General features: G+C 35.0%; 1 protein-coding gene across 1 annotated transcript; it reads right to left on the reverse strand.

The window, feature by feature from the left end:
* Nucleotides 1-1,619: 1,619 nt before the first annotated feature.
* Nucleotides 1,620-18,483, reverse strand: LOC134275538 (E3 ubiquitin-protein ligase Hakai-like). The gene is made up of 6 exons (XM_062757814.1): nt 18,424-18,483; nt 17,063-17,224; nt 7,625-7,728; nt 3,505-3,591; nt 3,144-3,205; nt 1,620-2,958 (listed from the first exon to the last, which is right to left on the reverse strand). The coding sequence occupies exons 1-6, from the start codon at nt 18,437-18,439 to the stop codon at nt 1,890-1,892; spliced, it is 1,500 nt and encodes a 499-aa protein (XP_062613798.1). The 5' UTR covers nt 18,440-18,483; the 3' UTR covers nt 1,620-1,889.
* Between the last annotated feature and the right edge of the window lie 1,802 nt (nt 18,484-20,285).

Genomic DNA, 20,285 nt, shown 5'->3' on the forward strand with positions numbered 1-20,285 from the left:
TTTTATCTACAATACCCGAATAAAAGTCATAGTAAAGGTCCAAAAGAACTATAAAAAACAAAAATTTCAGTTCAGGAAAAACATTTGGTGGCGTTACATAAAACATATATTTTCTAAACGTAGAAATAATTAAAATATCTATGTATTTGCACAATCTTTGTTGTCTTATTTTAAGCACGTGTAAGTGGCAAGCTGCTATCTATTAATAGCATAACTCTGCAGTCTTATCAGATGGGAGGTGTGGCCAGCTCCCTAATATGCTTAATTGCTGTCCGTGTGGATATTTATCTAGGTCAGATCCGGCCTTGTTAAAGTATAAATAGCAGCCAATGAGAAAAATGGAGGAAATTTCAACTTTCTTGCCACTCTTCACTTCGCAGGAGAGTATAAGGCTTACAGTTACTTGGAAATGAGAACTGCTTCAAAATCTTAAAACCTATGATTAAAAACAATAACCTGGTATTTCCTAATTTTTGCTGAAATTGCAGCATCTGAAACCTTGAAACTTACAAGAAGAATCACTCATATACATAGGTATCTCAAAGTAATATAAGACAAGAAATAACTGAGAGGAAATATACTGACACGCAAAAGAAACGCAACACCCTACTTTAGCAGTGTTTAGGGGGAAATAATTAGGTAGAGTAATGTTGTATCTTAAAATTATGGATATCTTCAATTTGGTAAATATCGATGATTTAACGGTTGAACGATTTTCGTACCATAACCGGAAGTCAAGTTTGAGTCTGCTTAACAGAAATCAAAAATTGCATGTTTAACTAAACATTTGGCAATATTATGGAGTTTTTAAGGGTTTCTACTGTTCATCTTAAGTAATGCAGCAATATTTCAAAAAATAAAATCTCCTTTCGTTTCCCGTAACGATGCTAAGGCTTCTCGAAAATGGCTTATGTACGCATTTCCATTGCTCTAACTGGAAAATCTCAACGTAAAAGTGATGGAGAGTTGATGATGCAAAAATACACTGCATTACGCCTCAACGGGGTCTTATGTATCATATGCATGAATGATAGTCCTTGGACCGGAAGTCCAAGGGTAACTACAATGCGCTAAGTCAGAGAAAATTCGACCTACTCATCTGAAAAATAGGCATTTAAAAATGGCAAAGAGTAATTCCTTCGCTCAAATCTCGATATTGATTAACCTACTGTATCGTAGAAATTAAGCTGCAATTGTTGTTTAGAGCAGTCTTGCACGTTGTAATTGAATGGCTGGGAGGGGGTGTTTTAACATTTATATCCCTATGTTACTTAGTAAAGTTAAAAGATAAACATTTAAAATTTTTATCAAATCTCTGATGTTCTGAAAAGTGAGTTTAGCCTTACTGTGTTCTTTTTTGAAAATCATTAGATAAAAAATTCAAACATTTGTAGATTGCTGCTTGTTGCGTTTCTTTTGCGTGTCAATATATATTTCAAAGACGTTAATCTGGGGCCCCAACACCACTACATTAGCTCCTCCAACATGATTGAGGTAATAAAAAAACTTGAGATAAAAAACAACAAAATATACATTCATAAAATTTAATCACAATTGTATACCATTTTTTTTTATTATTAATAACATCTGAAAAAATATCTGAAATATTTTTATCACTACCTGTGTTCATTTTAGAAGTATTTTTCTTAAAGTTCAAATACTTAAAACATTGAACATAAGCAAAATACACATATTAACAAAATTTATACTTGTAGCACTGCCTGTATATAAATCTAAATTGTACATGAACACAGTATCCATAACACAAAATCAATACATGTACTTTTAAGATATTAAGTAATGAAAAGAAAAAAAAAAATACTAGAATAACAAGCATTTATCTCAATCAATTCAAAAAGAATCAAAAAGAGTTTGTACCTAAACAATGTCTATTGATAGTACTGGTAACCTTCTGACTGGGACCTTTGTGACTGACCCCCAGAACTTCTTTGTGGAGGGGGGCCAGTCCATGGCCCCCTAGTATTTTGACCCCCAGGGGCACTTTGACTGTAACTGTCATTGAAATGACCTTGGGGACTTCCAAATCTGGGTGGCTGACCACCTTGAATTGGCATCCTGGGGCCAGACAACAGTGGAGGGGGAGGGGTTGCGAGATTGGGGGTAGGTACGCTGATTGGTGGGGGATGGGAAATCGGAACACTAACTCCTGATGAAACAGGCAACTGAGTCCTTAACGGAGGGGAAGTGAAAGGAGGGGGGCCAGAGGGAGGAAAACCAGCAATAGATGTTGCCTGGGGACCCTGATGCATGGATGGAAAAGCTTGAGCGATACCACCAGGTGGGGGCAATGACGTGGAAAAGGTTGATGGAGGCAGAGAACCGTACCCAGCTGCTAGGTCTCTCCGTCTGTAGTCAGAGTCATCCTGTAGTGGTACAGTGATAAGATTAGTCTTCCTTCCAGGTGCTAGTGCTGACATAGAGGCAAGTTGGTAACTATCAGCTTGTTGTCCAGGTATGATTGCCTGAGCTGGGGGCTGTCCCTGTGATAGGGGGAGTCTAGGAGGAGGACCCTGCAGCATGGCTTGAGTGGGTAAAGCCTGGGCTTGGGGTGGTATCTGACCCAGTATGGACTGTTGATACATGGCGTCACTCGGGCGAGAGTGGGGGAGATTCAGATGACTCTCTCCACTGGCGTGTCGTCCGGCTGCTGTTGTGTACTGCTCTATGATTGGTGTAGAGTGCTGCGATTTTGAGCTTACTTTGGAGGTTGTGTACTGTTCTACCACAGGTTTACCTGCCCCTGCTGCCTGGCTAGTAGAAGAGGAGGACTTTGCGGAGTCAGTCCTCATGTGTCTGTGGTAGATGTGGGCTTGAAGGTCCCTGTGTGACAAATAAGTACGTCTACATCCTCCATCCCCATGCTTAGGCCCCCCGTAGCTACAGACAAACACGGTCCCAAGTGCTGACTGTTCTATGCGCTGGACATTTTCCTCACACCTACAATTCATGCAGAATATTAACAGCTATAAGTACAATTCCTACCTGATTTTTCCTAATAATAACCAAATAATTCAAAATTAAAGTGAAAGTTATGTTGAAGAATGTTATAATACATTCATAGACACCTGGAGTTAAAAACGCACTCCCAAAGTATTAAGTTTTTCTGACAGAATAAACCTTACCTAGGACAAACTTTATCTGTCTTTCTTGCACAGTCAAAGCAGAATACATGTTTGCATGGAATCTGTAGCAGAAAAAGAAACTATATTTAATTTTGTAGACTGATGTTGGTATTACCGGTAATACATCAACTTGAATAATGAAACGTCGAGATTTTATCATAGAGTTCCGTAGATAACCAAACTTTTTGCAATAAGAATTGTTCAAATTCTGGTCATTATTGTTCAGTGTATATAATCCATATATTATGCAATATAAGAAAACATGAAATTTTCATGCACAGTGAATCTTGCATTTGATTTAATGAAAATAACTTTTTTGACAATGTAGTAACATAACTCATTTTTTGACAATGTAACCTACCATACGACCATAGATGAGAATGGGCAATTTACATTTGTCACAGCAATGAATCAGGGGATCCACGACTTTCTCTCCAATAAGATTAACCTTCAATAGAGATACAACAGGCATAACATTTTACCTACAATATGGATAAGATTTTACCTACAAGAAGGGATAAGATTGACCTACAATATGGATAAGATTTTACCTACAAGCAGGGATAAGATTTACCTAAAATATGAAATGCAGCTAGGATAAGGTTTTGTCTATGCTAAAAAATTTTCCCAAAATTTGCCCTAAGTACAACTTTTTATAATGTTAAAAGAACAAATGAACAGTGGTGAGTGCATACTTTAATATACATTTGTATAAACCTGTATGGTGAATATTGGCACCTATTGGACAAATAAAGATTTATGTTCTGATACAGTCCAATTTTAAGATAAAAGTACTTTTATGTCACATCGTACAGCAAACAGAAAAGGAAGTAACGGCAAGGGGCACAAGGTTATGGGCCACAACGCTCATCTAGGTAACTTTAAACATGCTGTTCTTCACAAGATTTTCCTTTTCGTCATACCTATTGTGGCCCCATCCTATGCCAGGGTGTCATGATTTGGTTACTATAGAAACACTTTTTTCCCACAGGGTCAAAATTCCAAGGAATCTTTACTTCTGTTCAATCCGCGGGTAGAAAATTACGCGGATATCTTTAGACTCTCCCTATTTGCCTTATATTTGCATCTAGTTCGATGGGACAGGAAATTTGTGACTGCGTACAAAGCGTAAATTTATACCATGCAGAAAAAAGTACTTCTACACTAATTCAGTATTTTCAAAACACCAGGATAGTTCCAAATGAGTTTCAGTGGTTCTTGAGAAGAAGATTTTTCCTATATACCGTATAAGTGGAAATTTTAGCAAGACGCAAATTTAGTGATTTATCCATAAAATTTGTATTTTATTTTTAGCGAGATGTAATTTTAGTGATTTTAACAAGAGGCCCATGGGCCTTATAGGTCACCTGAGTATCATGCAACAACTTTCCAATGATTGAATTTGGTTCATATTTTAAGCTAGATGCTATGGCATTCACAATTTTGAAAGAGGCACCAGTGCTAATCATAACTATATACTTAACAATTGCTTAGTTTGGTTACTTAATACCCATAGGCAAAGTAGGGGAACAAAAAATGCATTTCAACTAATCAGTAATATTCAGCAATAATCAGTAGTGACTCTACCACAAATGAACCCCTGACCCTAGGTCCACACATTGCACAACTTTCGAAAAGGCACCCTTGCTTATCAAAAATATTTGATTAATACAAACTAGCAGATTTCAAACAATTCATTTTCAGTATATAAGAGTAGAACCCCCCCCCCCTTCTCTATGGTACCCCTGACCATGGGGCCTTGAAATTCACAATTCTGGAAGAAGGGCTCTTGCTCATCATAACTATATCAGTAGTTCATCTGCTTAATAACCTGGAGCAGAGAAGAACATTTTCAAAGAATTCATGTACATGTATTTTCACTATATAATCAATAGAGCCCCGCCCTTACACCAGAACCCCTGATCCTGGGGCCTTGAAATTCACAATTCTGGAAGAAGCACTCTTGGTCATCATAACTATGTACTTAATAAGATTATTTAATACCCAGGAGCAGAGAAGAAGATTTTTAAAGAATTCATGTATTTTCACTATATAATCAATAGAGAGCCCCCCCCCTAACACCAGAACCCCTGACCCTGGGGCCATAAAGTTCATAATTTTGGTAGAGGCACTCTTGCTCAACATAACTATGTACTTAGTTAGTTTATTTATGACACTGGAGCAGAGAAGAAGATTTTCAAAGAATTCATGTATTTTCACTATTTAATCAATAGAGCCCCATCCTAACACCAGAACCCCTGACCCTGGGGCCTTGAAATTCATAATTTTGGAAGAGGCACTCTTGATCATCACAACTATGTACTTAATTAGTTTATTTAATACCCAGGAGCAGAGAGGAAGATTTTCAAAGAATTCATGTATTTTCATTAATTTTTTTTACTTTATTTTCACATAATCAATAGAGCCCCGCCCTTACACCAGAACTCCTGACCCTGGAGCCATAAAATTCACAATTTTGGTAGAGGCACTCTTGCTCATCACAACTATGCATTTAGTTAGTTTATTTATTACCCAGGAGCAGAGAAGAAGATTTTCAAAGAAATAATGCATTTTCACTATATACTCGTTTTAGCCCCACCCTAACACTAGAACCCCTGACCCTTGGGCCATGAATTTCAAAATTTTGGTAGAGGACTTAATACTGATAACAATCATGTCTACAGTTTGACTGCTTGATGTCCAGGAGTAAAGAAGAAGATTTTTAAAGATTGCATTAATTTTAGTGGTTTTGGCCCCACCCCTAAGGCCCCAGGGGGGCAGGGACCCTGAATTTCAAAATTTTTGTTCCCCTTCACCCATAGATGCTTTGTACCAAATTTGGTTGAAATTGGTTCAGTGGTTGCAGAGAAGAAGCTAACAATGTTCAAAAGTTTACGACCGACGTACGACTGACGACGACGGACGAAGAGATAGCAATAGGTCACCCGAGTTTACTCAGGTGACCTAAAAAGCTTACTTAAATAGCTATTACAAATAAAGCTCAATAAATTTTTAGCGATAATCAATTTTAGCGATCTTGGCACCCTCGCTAATACAGTGGCTGGAACGTTATTGTTGACAACTTACACGAACGATCACCTTACACGAACGATTCCGCACGATTAACGCACGATTAAACCTGTTACACGAACGATCTTTCACGTTCACGATTCTACAGTTACACGATCTTACACGATTGTTAACGCAAACGCACGATTCTTCACTCAAAATAGTTCAAAATATTTAGGATTCAATATTTTCAAAACGAAAAAAGGCTTAATACCTATTTAAGATTTCAAAGAATTATCAGTATTATTTCATAAACTTTGAAGAAAAAACGGAAAATGATATTTCTGTAACTACATATATGCAAGACTTAATATTTTAGATTAAAAATAATTAATAATTAAATAAGTAATTCTCCGCTAAAAAAAAACGGATTTTGTTCGTTCTATTAGACGATGTACATGTATGTGGGTCGTATAATTTGATTGAATTGGATATCATGATATGCAGAAAGGGGAAAGGATTGAACAAAAATGGCAGCATGGAATGACTTAAATTATAATTACAAATTTTATCCCTATGTTTCCAATGATTCAATGTCTCATAAACTTGCCCATTATTCAACTTTTTTATTTGCAGAAATTTAAAATTAATTAATTACAAATAGGCTCAAAAGATAAACACAGATGATCAAAACTCCCGAAAATCATGCCGTGTCCATGTATATTTGTCGACTAACTAGTTATGTAAGCAATGAGAAATGTTTATTTCTTTCTAAAAAAAATATTTATTTTCAATGAATTGATTTCAATATTATCTTGACCACAATAAGAAGTAAATAATAATTAAAATCAGATTTTTCAAAAAGGCGTTAAAGATCTAAGTACGGTTTATCACAATAATGATCGCGCTATTTGACAAGAACTCAATATTGTACGACTTACTATATTGCTTGTTTACGGGAGATAATTAGTTCGTTCTGCATTCTTTTATGTAAATTGCGCTTTTTCATTTTATTTGGATTTAATTAATAAATTAAGAAAAATAAACAAGGGAAATGCTTATTTTACAAATAACATTCTGATAAAAACTTGCAAAACGAAATTTACACGATTCTAAACACACAATCTCGCACGATTTAAAACGCACACGATTGAGTCTGATACACGAACGATCTCGCAAGTTACACGAACGATCATTCATGATACACAAACGATTCTACACGATTGGTTTGTCAACAATAACGTTCCAGCCACTGTAATGGCAAAATTAAATCCTCGCTAAAAATTCTGCTTATACAGTATTTGAATGTAAAACTTGGATTCCCTATTATGGTCCTCTCCCACAACTGGGGGTCATGATTTGATTAACTTAGAATCTACATTAACCTCAGCTCAGGTGAGCTAAAATATAACTAACATCTACCATGTTTATAATGAGTGACAATGTATTGACAGTCAATAAGCTGCCACTACCTTGTGGTTCCATCTCAATGCCTGACTTTGGTGAAGAGGCTCTCCTGGTTGCTTAAAGATTGGTGCATCAATAAACTCCGAATCAGCAACACTGGAATTTTCATCTGAATGATAAAGATATAAGATAATTCTAATAGCAGGCTGAATACTATTTTTTTATGTAAAGGTTATAAGCCAAAAACTGTCTTTTTTTCTTTGAGAGGAATGGACTGTTGGAGGGCGGTTAGGTCTTCTCACATAAGGCAAAAAAAAATTAATTAATTGTTTCTCAGGCCAAAAAATTCAAATTTCAATGCGGCAGGCAGGCATTTTTTTTTTTTTTTTTTTTTTTTTTTTTTTGAAGCAAGTTTCACACCTTTTTTAAGCCATTTGTTCAATAAAATGATTATATCTACTTTTTCTTAATTTTTGTTCTCTGAAATTAGTTTTAATATGTATTCAACTTTAAATAATGTTATTGTAAACATTTATTTAAAAGTTAATTCATAAAATACTGTAAATTAAGAAGAAATATATTGTTTTTCTAATAAAAACGTCTATCTTAGCATTTATGAAAAGGGGAATAACTCGATTTTCTTTTACAAGTTGGAAAAATTAATAGAAAATTGAGTTATTTCCCTTTTCAATATGTCAATAAAAATGATCAATGCGGCCGTTTTTGAACTGATGCGGCGGTGCCTGAGAAACTATTGATTAATTTTTTTTGGCCTAATGGGCAGTTTTAGACCTAAACATCTTATCAACTTGAAACATTTACTCTCTTGTGTTCAAGATGCACACTCCTACATGTAAAACTGCTTTTTTTAATTCATTGTTTAAAGTAAGAATTGCATGCTATTTATTTCAATACTTTTCTAAGGGACAGAAATAGAAAACTCTTGACTGAATCATAAAAGAAACACAAACTTTTCCGTCTTTTGTTTGTGTATCAATTTTTCTTATCTACCAGCCCACATACATGACATAAAAATCAGACAAAATTGTATGAAAGTGATACATGTACATGTACATGAAGGTTTTCAGAATTCGAACACTCATAAATTTCTCTTGCAATATGAACAATGTACGTAAAATGAAAATTTTTTCTGAGTTTACCAAAATACATGCAAATACATAATAGAAATATTTCTCTCATCATGTTCTTATCTATTATGTTTAATAAATTAAACATTAGGCCATTCCAAGTTTTTTCTCTGTTTAGCGTCCACCCATCTTTCAAAAACCTAGCTACCTATTCACAAAAAACACACAAGTCAAAAAAAAATAAAACACATATTTTATACTAATAAGAATGATGTAATTCAAAACATATGATTTCATTTATCTATTTTTCATAAAGAAAGTTATTTTCTTCAGCAAAATCAAGGTATTAAATACTGAAACTTTTCCAATAATGAAATATTATACAAATATCAGACTTGTCGAAATTCGTCGGTCCTGTCGGCAAGGCTGGTAAAAATTTGTCTGGACCGATAACATTTAAGAAAACGTCGGTCCAGATGTCCGTTTGAAAAGAAAATGAGCGTAATGTAAATTTAATAAAGGTCGGGATCGGGATGCGTAGTTCAAGGTCACAAACACAGAAAAAATGGGCGCGTACACAGAAAGTTGACGATAGCTAAGTAAATTTGTTATACCAAAGTCATAAAACTTGTCATTTATGTCTATGTTAAAGACTCTCTATCCCAAGAAAGGAAACTTGTTAGATTAAAGGCTAATGATAATATAAAAAAAAAGACTTTTTGGTGCCGTTATTCATATGATTTTACCAGCATCAAAATAACATACAAGTACCCCGGTATCTGGTCTGACAAAAGTTTGACTGGTCCAACAAAACATTCGACTGTGTCAGACCAAATGTCTGACAGCGATTAAAAAATTTCGACAAGTCTGAAATATTTAGAGATATTGCCGGAATTAACGTAATTTCGGGATTATAGGTCGATGGGGTATATAGGTCGAAAGGCTCATTTTCAGCCTTAATTTTTGAAAAATCCTAAGATAGGTCGAACTTACAATATAGGACGAGGCTTTGTTTCCCGTTTTCTAAAGATTCTTACGCAGATACAGCGTATCAGAACAGGTAAACCCCTATAATTACCGGGGTTATTCCGTGAAATGAACGTATCAAGAAAATAAACTGGTATTTTAATGAGTATAGCATTTAAATAAAGTTTTTAAAAAATGTAGTTAAAACTTCTTTGAATTGTGTTACTTCTTATTTTTCTCCAACTTGCCTGTTCAATGCCTCTGTAGTTTCACACTGTTGTTAAATCAGAGGCATAAATAACACGTAAATGCGTTATTATTTTACAGCTATAATTCGGGAAATACCCGAGACCAAAGAATAGTAATTCCGTTTCCAGAACAACTTGGACACATTCCTAATAAGTTTTATTCATAGTCTGGTCCGATTTACAATAAAAAAAACTTCTAACGGCATTTAATTATTATTTGGTCCAGCATAGTTTTTTAACCTATTTCGAGTATGCTGAATCCGAAAAAATATGCTGGCCTTCATGAAAATGGCGTTAAGTAGGTCAAAATGGTGATTCAAAATGGCGGACACCAAATTTTTCCAAAATTTTTGTTATCAGTGTTTAAGCGGGAAAAGTATGCTTAAATAACCAAATATACATAATCTGATATATTTAATAAACTAGCAACTAATAATAAACCACTTTGATTTAAATAAATTACGCCGTTTTCTCCCAAAATTCGAATTTCCTCTGTTTTTAGCTATTATTTCTACATTCATCTCTGTTTAAGATTTTGCATTTGCAGAGGTCCATACATCGCAGACTGGCTCGTTTGCATCTACATCTTTCTGTTTTACAACCTTTTGTGCAGTTGCAAACTACCAAATCTAGGCAAGCCTCTGGAATTGGATCTAAATTCATAAGTATCGGCACCAAACAACCACCATCCAACTTCCATCCCATTTCAGTTGGACATGGTAATAAGGGCTTACAAATGTTTGCCTGTCTCCATATCAAGGCTTGGTAGTGTGCTCGCTTTACATGCATGCATAAGGCATCACTAGTTGGAGGCATATTCTCAGGGCTTTTTGATTTCCCAAACAATACATTCCTTACCGTATCTGTAGTCTCCGCTTCTTGGTTATACAACTTACAGACAAACTTTTCACACTCTTTGATTTTCTGATCAGTTAATTCTCCCTCACCTAAGCCCTCGAGTAGCTTATAATTATCCCTGAATACCCGCAGGGAAGATTTTTTTGATATACCATAGAAATAAGATGTTGTGTCACACCCTGTCAATGCATGAAATGTTACCAAATGTTTGCGTAACTCTGGAGAAGAGAAGTTTTTCTCAACAACAACATGAACAGGAATGTTTTTTGGCTTTAAGAAGGTTCCTGCAATCATCCACAAATGTCTATCTATTTCTGAAAAGAATGATATAAGTAGCAATAAGACATCAGTATCAGATGCTAAAATGACAATAGAAGTGCAAGCGGATACCTTAGAACAGTGTATGGCATGAAGCACTATTTTAGTGTCTGCCTCTTCATGCGTGGCCTCTAGCGTAGACAATTCTAACATATCATCATTGCATTTCACACCAGTTTCATCTACAAACCCCCCCGGCAGTAACAACGATTTTCCCAATAGGCGCTTGGAGAATTAATTCTTTAGACAGCATGGCAGCAAGATCTTTCTTGTTTTCGTTCAAAGACAAGAAGGTAGCGAAGTTAGTTGGAAGAGGAACGTCTCGATTTTCAACAATCCTTCTGACTGGTTGGTGCCGTTTTGCTCTGCGATAACGAGTTCCGGATTTTATTGATCGGTCCCTGTAGCGATCAAACAGAACATCTATCCTAGAGAAATTGCTTCCTTTTCTAAAAACAGTTGAAACAAACTCGTCAGCAAAGTCTCCAAATGTTTTCATTCCATGTGTTCTAAGGCTCTGAACCAATGCTTGCCCATCAATAATTAGAGCTGATGAATCACTTTCATGTTGAACTCGCGCCCCTACTTCCACATCCTTCAGAATTTCATTCTGTATAACTGATTTGTTTCCAGATTTCAAGGAACCACTAGTATCTGCAATTGAAATAGGCACTGGTAGGAGTTCGTGCTTCAGTATAAGCCCCAAATCAACCTCCCTTCCTGCTTTGTATGCAATGACAAGTCTTTGCAATATGTTTCGGTCAGCCTTCAGAATGTTCCTTTTTTCAACAGCTTGAGAACCAACCCGTACCTTGTATAAGGATTCAAATGTTAAAGGATTATTTTTTTTCAAAGTATGGTGCAAAGGAACGTTTAATGTACCCGTTTCTTTGTTTGGAATTAAACGATCTGAAGCAAAACTCTCCAACTGTACTTGACCCAAATGCGCTGAAGATAGTAACGAATCTCTAATAAGATCAGTAGCCTTGTCTTTTGTGATCACGTTGATTAATTCATCTCTTTCGTAGGAGGGGTCAAGCACTTTAAACCTTTTCATTGCATTGACTAGTGATTCCTCAAACTCTGAGTCAAGGACCTGTCGACTCTTTGATGCATCCTTGTGAGTGAGTATGTCATCTGGATTCACGTCGTACATGGTTTTAGTAAGAAAACTTACATGTGACCTTAAGTTATAGGAAAGAGACCACCTACTGAGTGCAGAGGGAGTTCTCGTGATACCCACTATGCCACCACCCTTCTTACCTGTAGCGTTAAGCCATTCTTGACTTTGATCTGGATCCACTTGATTAAATGTTCCTTGGCTTCTTTTGACAACAAAGTTGCCCTGTTTGAACTCTTCAAGAACCTCACGCGGCAGTTGGTGACAATCAGCCAGATACACACTACCCCACCTTGCATAATTTATATGGTCATATCGAAAGAACCATGGGAGCATGGCCCTGAATGAGTACAAATACAAATCCCACAAACCTTCTCTTTCTGATTTTGTAAATTCCAGGAGAATAGAAACTAAATCCATATATGACCACCAAAAGAGTACATTTGGATTGGTAATTTCCTCTCTGAAATTTAAAAAATATTCTCTATACACAGTATCCTGCAGTAGCTCTAAACAAGACCCTATGTCTTTCTGTTCATTCATAACACTATTCAATATTTGTGAATGATTTACGTCCTTGTTAGCTACAAATAACAAAAAACTGGGAAGCAGAATCTTCCAGAGAGCTTGGGCAGTGATTTTATGGGCTCTCATGCCGCGATTATAGTGCTTTCCAGCTAGAACATTTTGAGCAGCAACGGGCCCGAGCAATTCACATTCCATCCAGAGTTCGTACAAACCAGAACCACTCATATGATTTCCAATACATTTCAAAAAGTTCATGGCAATATGTAAGCCACCCATTCGTGGCACAAGTCTGTCTCTGTATTCTGGAACTGACCATTTTAAATCCATCAACTTGAAGTACAGAGCTTGATCAACTGTTAATACAGTATGACGTTGACCAAGACGGTCAGATATGTACATGCATTTCTGGACAACTGTGTTAAGCGTATCTATTTCGTGAGCAGGTGCTTGTACGATAGGCATGTAACCAACGATAGTGAGATCGGGATTTATGCTGCTGATTGACTGATTAAAAGCAGACCAAGTAATTGGGACATTTTGTTTGTTTCTTTTCAAATGAAACAGTAGTTCTTTTGAAAACGCATCACAGGATGATTGATCTGCTTTATCAGGAGCTTTATAAACATCTAGAGTAACTTCTTTTGGATAAAGGGGCTGTGATTTCCCCTCTATTACAGTGGTTTCTACAATCCTGTCTATCTGAGAAGGTACCTGTAAAGTCTCCTTTGCAGATGGAAATATGTGTTTCAGGTCAAGGTCATTTCCTGATATACGTTGCCAACAAGCAATCTGCGTTGCATGAAAAGTGTCCTTGCCATCCAGTGTCGAGTCACTAATGTCTATATTATCGGCCGTGAAATGTGTGAAAACATCAGGTTTTAAATTTAATGGTAAAAAATGGCCACTTCTCTCGTCCATAGACTGGAGGCTTCGTTCTGCTAGACCTGTGTCTATTCTAAGCACGTCCTTATAACTAAGCGTATGACCGGCACTATTGAATAAATTCAAGAGCTGTTTTGATCTTGTCATTTGATGTAATGTACAAGCAAGGCCAATATGCTTTGGAGTCCACTTTTTACCATCACTCACCCCATAGACAATATCTTGAGCGACACTTAATACTTTTTTTTGTCTAGTGCACACCGGACGCTCTTCGCTGGAAGCAATTTCAAAAAGTTCTTGCCCGCCATAAAGAAGATTTAAAAACATGAGAAGACTTTCTGGAACACAGTCAATGGCATCGTCCTCACTCACGTTTAAACCTTTATGTCTACTTCTATCTTGCAGATCTGATCTTAATTTCAATGCAACATGTACAAGTTCGTGAAAAGAGTTATGTGTAGGCTTATAACATGGCATGGTGAGAAATTTATCATCTGTGATACCTTGTCCCTCATTGAATATTTCTCCAAAATGAGATGCAGACCAAGTATGTGGCACTAGAAGCGTTTCGCGTTCAGAGATTGTTCTATCCATAGGACGGATAAACTGAAAGATACTTTTCACCTTTATTTGTAGGTTATTTTTGAATGTCGATCTTCGCGTAATGTAACACTGAGGGATTTCAGACGCAATCTCTTCGATCAGTCTACAGTATCTATTCCAAATATCAGAAAGCTGCAAAATTTGGTGCTTATTCCCTGCGTATTCAAGCTCACGAACAAGAAAAATCATGGCTAGATCCTCACCTTGGGACTCTTTCTCTGTTTTCTGCGTTTCATACTTAAATGCATTCATACATTTTAAATGGTATTTGCCCTCTGCAGCAATCAAATCGCTTACATTCCCCAATTTAACTCGCAATGCCTCGTCATATTTGGCATTCTGTAAGACCATGTCACTTACAGAAAAAGTTGTAATGTTGAATAACTTTTCTCGATTCTGTTTTTGACAAAACATACATAACTCCCAATCTACAGGAGAAAATTACTTTCTCGATGAACGGGTCGTTGAAGAGGAGAGATTGGAGGACGTAGAAGTAGACGGTAATTTCTTTGAGTCTGTATTCGACCTTGGAATATCTTCAAGGACACTAGCTTTTGTTTCTATTACTTTTATAGATTTTGGATGCATAAATTCACTGTGACATTTCCTGTGACAGAGTACTCTTTCAGCTGAACTCAGCTGCTCAATTCTATCAATAGCATCATAATTTTTAGCATCTTTAACTTTTTAACGACGAGATGCTCTCTCAATTAATGTTTCTATCGAATTTCTAGATTTTAACTCTAAAACATCTGGTTTTCTGTCCTGACATATCACACACAAATCGGTATTGTATTGATGTTTTCGTTTACGTCCTAATGATTCAGTCATTTTGAAGCCCCATCAATGAATTGTTTTAAACACTGGTTAAACAATATGATTTATCTATAAGCTATGCATAGCTTTTATTCATGACGAAATGTATTACGCATAACTTTTATTCATGACGCACTGTATTACGTCTCATAAGATTTGTTAAGTCAAACATGAATTCAGTGTGCGGACTGTTAATGTTAAATGCATATAACTTTGGTTTTTTATTATGCTAATTTCTATTTCAAAATTGAATTCAAATATATTTTATATTTTTGTTTTTTTTTAGTATGATTCCACGCAAAAGAAGTAGTCTAAAATGCATGAACATGCATGTATGCAAAGAAATAAAAGATTTTTTTAAAAAAACAGAGAAAATTCGAATTTTGGAGGAAAACGGCTGCATTATTTAACTAAAGTACTTCATTTCCAGCTATTAGTAATGTTGTAATATAAAATTAGTATATTCAAGGCTATTTCGGCATCCTTTTCTAGGTTGAGCGGCTTCAACGGAGAATTTGGAAAAATTTGGTGTCCGCCATTTTGAATCGCCATTTTGACCTACTTAACGCCATTTTCATGAAGGCCAGCATATTTTTTCGGATTCAGCATACTCGAAATAGGTTAAAAAACTATGCTGGACCAAATAATAATTAAATGCCGTTAGAACTTATTTCTAGCCTTCTTTTTAAGAATAAGGACCAGACTATCAGACATTATTTAACGATGGACGACAATTACTTCGATGTCCGCCATTTTTTTTTTTCTTCTCCAGGGATTTGCTAAAACACGCAAATGACCATCGAATGTATATTTCAAGCAACAGTAAAGAATTGAAATCATATTAACACTCTCTAAGTTTAATTTATAAATTTAATTGAGAGTACATTCACAATTTGACTGTCAACATGAATTTCACGGCTTTGTTTGTTCAATGATGTGTAACACTAATACCCTATAACGGCACGTGGGTTTCTTAATCATGCCCCGCAGGCATTTAAACTAACATATAGGTGTTCAGCACCTTTGCGTACAGTGTAAATCCCTTTATCTGTCAGACAATTAAAATTCTGTTAGAAGCCAATCTTTGTATCGGTATATTCAAGATAAGTTTGTTTGACCGGTATTATAATTAATTAAAATAAAAAAAAAACCAGTAATGAATAGCGTTTTTTTTTTGTAATTAAATCTAGGAATTGAATGGCAACAAATTATTTCACTCATTTTACATTTAAATAAACATAAGACAATAAAAAATATTTAATATACTATTTCAATTTATCGCTACTAATAAATGGTAAAAACACTACAGTTGTGATTGTGAAAGATTTCCGTATTTTAAATTTTGATACGGTTGCGGTTTTACTTTTAGTACACGATTGCGACTTCCTAACTTCACAAGATGGATACTGCATGATGTTAATGGACAATACGTTGAGGAATTATTTAATAGATGAAGCAATGTTGTTTTCCTTTGTCATCAATGGATAAGTAATGGAATTTATTTTGTAAGAAAGCTATAGAATAAATATTTTATTGTTTACCGGGGCATTCATTTTTTTTGCGAAAAATAATCAAAAAAGTTACGAAAGTGGCACAAATTTGCTTTGAAATTGACGTAAATTTTACTGATTAGGGGGCATTTTTCGTTAACTTGAGCCTTAAATAGGTCGAATTCTGTATATTGGGCGACCCCAGCGGTTCTGAGGAAAAAAGTATCGACCTATATTCTGTAAATTACGGTAATCACAAATTTTGACCTGAATAATTAATTTTCAGACTCCTGATTCTGTTTGTTTTTTCTGACACAGGGTGTCAAAAACCAAGGCGCACGTGGACGCTAAACATAGAAAAAACTTGGAATGGCCTTAATTTAATGTCATCAAACTATTCACTAGATAAGCTTATTTTTTTTATTACAAACATCTTCAAGACACCACTGACACTTAATTTGCAAAAGTAAAAAAAACTGTAAATGCCACATGAAAATTAATACATGTAGTTGGACAGAAACTTCCGAAGCAGATATTATAGATATAATTCCCGACTTTTCCATTTAATTAATAAGAAAATATATACCTGTTTCTGGAATATCAGGTGGTGAGGCCTCCTTCTTGATCTTTGAGGCTTTCCTTGGTCTCCCTCTCGTTGGTTTAGGTTGAGTTTTCAGTTTGATTGGAATATTTTTTTTGACATTTCCTGTATTCACTGTACCGCCAGCCTCAGATTCAAGCTCCATTGCTAAAAACAACAAATGTCTGCCATCAGCACACTTATGTATGTCATGTATTTGTATCATCACTTGTAAATATGATTATTAGATTATTTCAAAAGGTGATAAAAATACATTCATTAAGTAAGGTGTCCCTAAATTGCTTATCGATAATTTACTTGTGATATGCACAGGTACTTGGGTCTTGGTTTATAAATATGTATGTACCTTATTCAATATTGATATGTAAAAAAAGTTAAGGTATGCAGGCTCCGTAATGGCATCTGCTCAACTTGCTTGTTAAAATGGCTTGTTCTTTAAAAAAAAAGGTTCCACCTACCGATATTTCTGCACCGGATGTCTCAGAACACTGATTACTTATTTTAAAAACTCTCACATCTTCATGTACAAATAATTCCTCTAGAGGCATTCCTGGAAATCATAAATAGTTCTTGGATAATTCAAGTGATATTTAAATTTCCCAGAATGCCTAAGGAATTTCAGAGTGTCTGAATGGTCGAAATTTGTCGTTTTGAATCAGGTTTTAGTATTTGCACTTAGGTCCGGGAATGTTAACGTAAAGTTTGTAAAAGTGTTTAAAAATCACCTTTTAGGAATGTGAGGGTTCTTACAATAAATAATAAATCAATGTTCCGAGACATCTTGTGCAGAAATATTGGTAGCTTTTTTAAAAAGAACAATTAAGCCATGTAAACAAGTAAGTTGAGCAGACACCATTACGGAACCTGCATACCTTTACAGTATTATTTTTACATATCAATAAGATACATACATATATACAAACCAAGACCCAAGTATCTGTGGTGACATGGTTTTATAGTAAACTGTAATACTTCTAGAATAAGGAATTGTGCCCAACCTGTTGAATCAAACCTGGTTAAGATTTCTCAGGTAAGTTGTCATTTTTTTCTTGCTTCCCTCTCCCACTCTTTTCAAAAATGATTCTATGTGTCTTTCATACCGGCAGTAAAATATGTTAAATTCTTTATTTTTTTTTATTTCTATGACACTAAAGGGATGAAAATTCAATTTTTCAAGAAACCTAAACTTGTTTTACTTTCACTTTGGCAATGACGGTTTCGGAATACAGATAATGTCATTAGAAAAAAAACACATACTATAAGCTAAACCACAAACATGGGCATTTTGACCAAGTAATGTTAAATAACAATAAAACAAAACAAAAAATCCCCAATGGCAAAAATACCTTGATCATCCGCCATGTTGATGAACACGCCGATTGTAAAATGTAACGCGAAATTGTATTGGGTAATCGAAATAGAGATTTATGGTAAGGCTAAATGACGAAAATATAAGTACAGAAAGAAGTGTGTTTCATTTTTAAAATTGCATTTAAATGCTTATTTATTAAATTATTATTTAAACAATTTTATATTTAAATTATGAACAAATAATATGCGATAAATATTGATAAAGGGTATTAGAGATGTTTGATTAATAATCTAATTTTCTTTATATACAATGGGTCATTAGACAAACCGAAATCGACAAAACTAACGATTTGTGATTCAGCTGATCCACACATTTTGATTTTCTGCCGCTGGAATTTTCTGTCGCCCTGTCGTGTGGTAGACAACGGGAAAAATAGAGCAAACACCCAGAAAACGACAACACACGGACGGTGTGTTAAGCAACATGACAACAGTGGCAGACGACGTCTCTAATATCCCGTCTAACAAAGACTTCTCGACACTACAGCCTAATTTTGCTCTTTCTCCTAAAAGAAAGAAAGATTTTGAAAATGGTACTTTTAATTTTGATTAAGATTATTTCTTGTTATTTTGATATTTTCATATTTTCCCTAAATGTATATGTTTATGGTAATAGAAATAAGCATAAACCTATGCGTACAGGTTATCATGTGTATGAGGAGGAATGGAATTTTTTGATGCATAAAAGAGCAAGAAATGTACTACATATAATTATTTGTAAATTTTAATTGACCAAAAACAATATTTAGATACTAGAATCAATATCACTGCTGAGAGTTGATTTAAATTGAACCCGTGTTCCTTTTACACCAATGTGATTTATATATGTATATATATAAATGAACAATTCTATTTATGTAAATATAAAATAATCAGCTATGGTTTTTAATCAATATGCATTAGGATACATGTATAAGAACCTTAGTCCTATGTTGATACCCCATAAAAGCATCAATCATGCATCAGAAAAATGTGTCAAGGGGATATATGTGCATTTTATTCAGGGGTGTGCAATTAGCATCGCCCGACGCCCGGGGCTACCACTTTTTGGGGTCGGGCTAGTGATTTTCTGCATGGAGGTAGCCCGTCGGGCTAGTAAAAATTATAACTACACACGCAATACATGAAAAGCACAACCTGTATTTTCAATCGTTTATGCTATCAAATTCCCAACCAATGAAAATTTTTCTGACAACATGCTCCTACTCTCAATAAATCTTCATAATTTTATCTGTTTTGCAGCACTACCTGACTTATTTACTTCCAAAAACGATCGTTTTTTCCTAATCCAAATTTCCTCTATTCTTTCGTTTGTGGTAAATACATGCAGATATCTCAAATTATATACGATCACTCAATCAACTGAAAGATAAGTGTTTTATGACTCACATAAAATATATTTATAGTGTATTTAATGGTTTAAGACAATGGTTGAAAACAAAATGATTTAAATTTCATTCTAAATGAGCTAGTGCAATGTTCAGAAAAAGGGAAGATAATTCATTTAAATTCATTTTAATCTTCTTTCATTATAATTTATACATGATTTAATTTCATAGTGAGAGTTAAAGTTTAATTTCAAAAAGAATGACCTCAGTACCCTGACTTTTTCAACAATTAATTTCTTTTCAACAAATAGTTTTTTTTATTTTAATTTTTGCACCTATATTTGGGCTAGTAACTTTTCACTTGGGACTAGTAACTTTATAGCTGCCACTAGCCCGTGGGCTAGTAATTGATTTTTCTAATTGCACACCCCTGTTATTAGTATCATCTTCAATACAACCCTGCAGAAAGGCATTATAATGTCTATGCAACCTTTTAATCAAGCATTTGG

Source organism: Saccostrea cucullata, unplaced genomic scaffold (genome assembly GCF_032062105.1).
Source record: "Saccostrea cucullata isolate Sc308-1 unplaced genomic scaffold, CSIRO_AGI_Scuc_v1 ctg7198, whole genome shotgun sequence".
Lineage (NCBI taxonomy): Eukaryota > Metazoa > Mollusca > Bivalvia > Ostreida > Ostreidae > Saccostrea > Saccostrea cuccullata.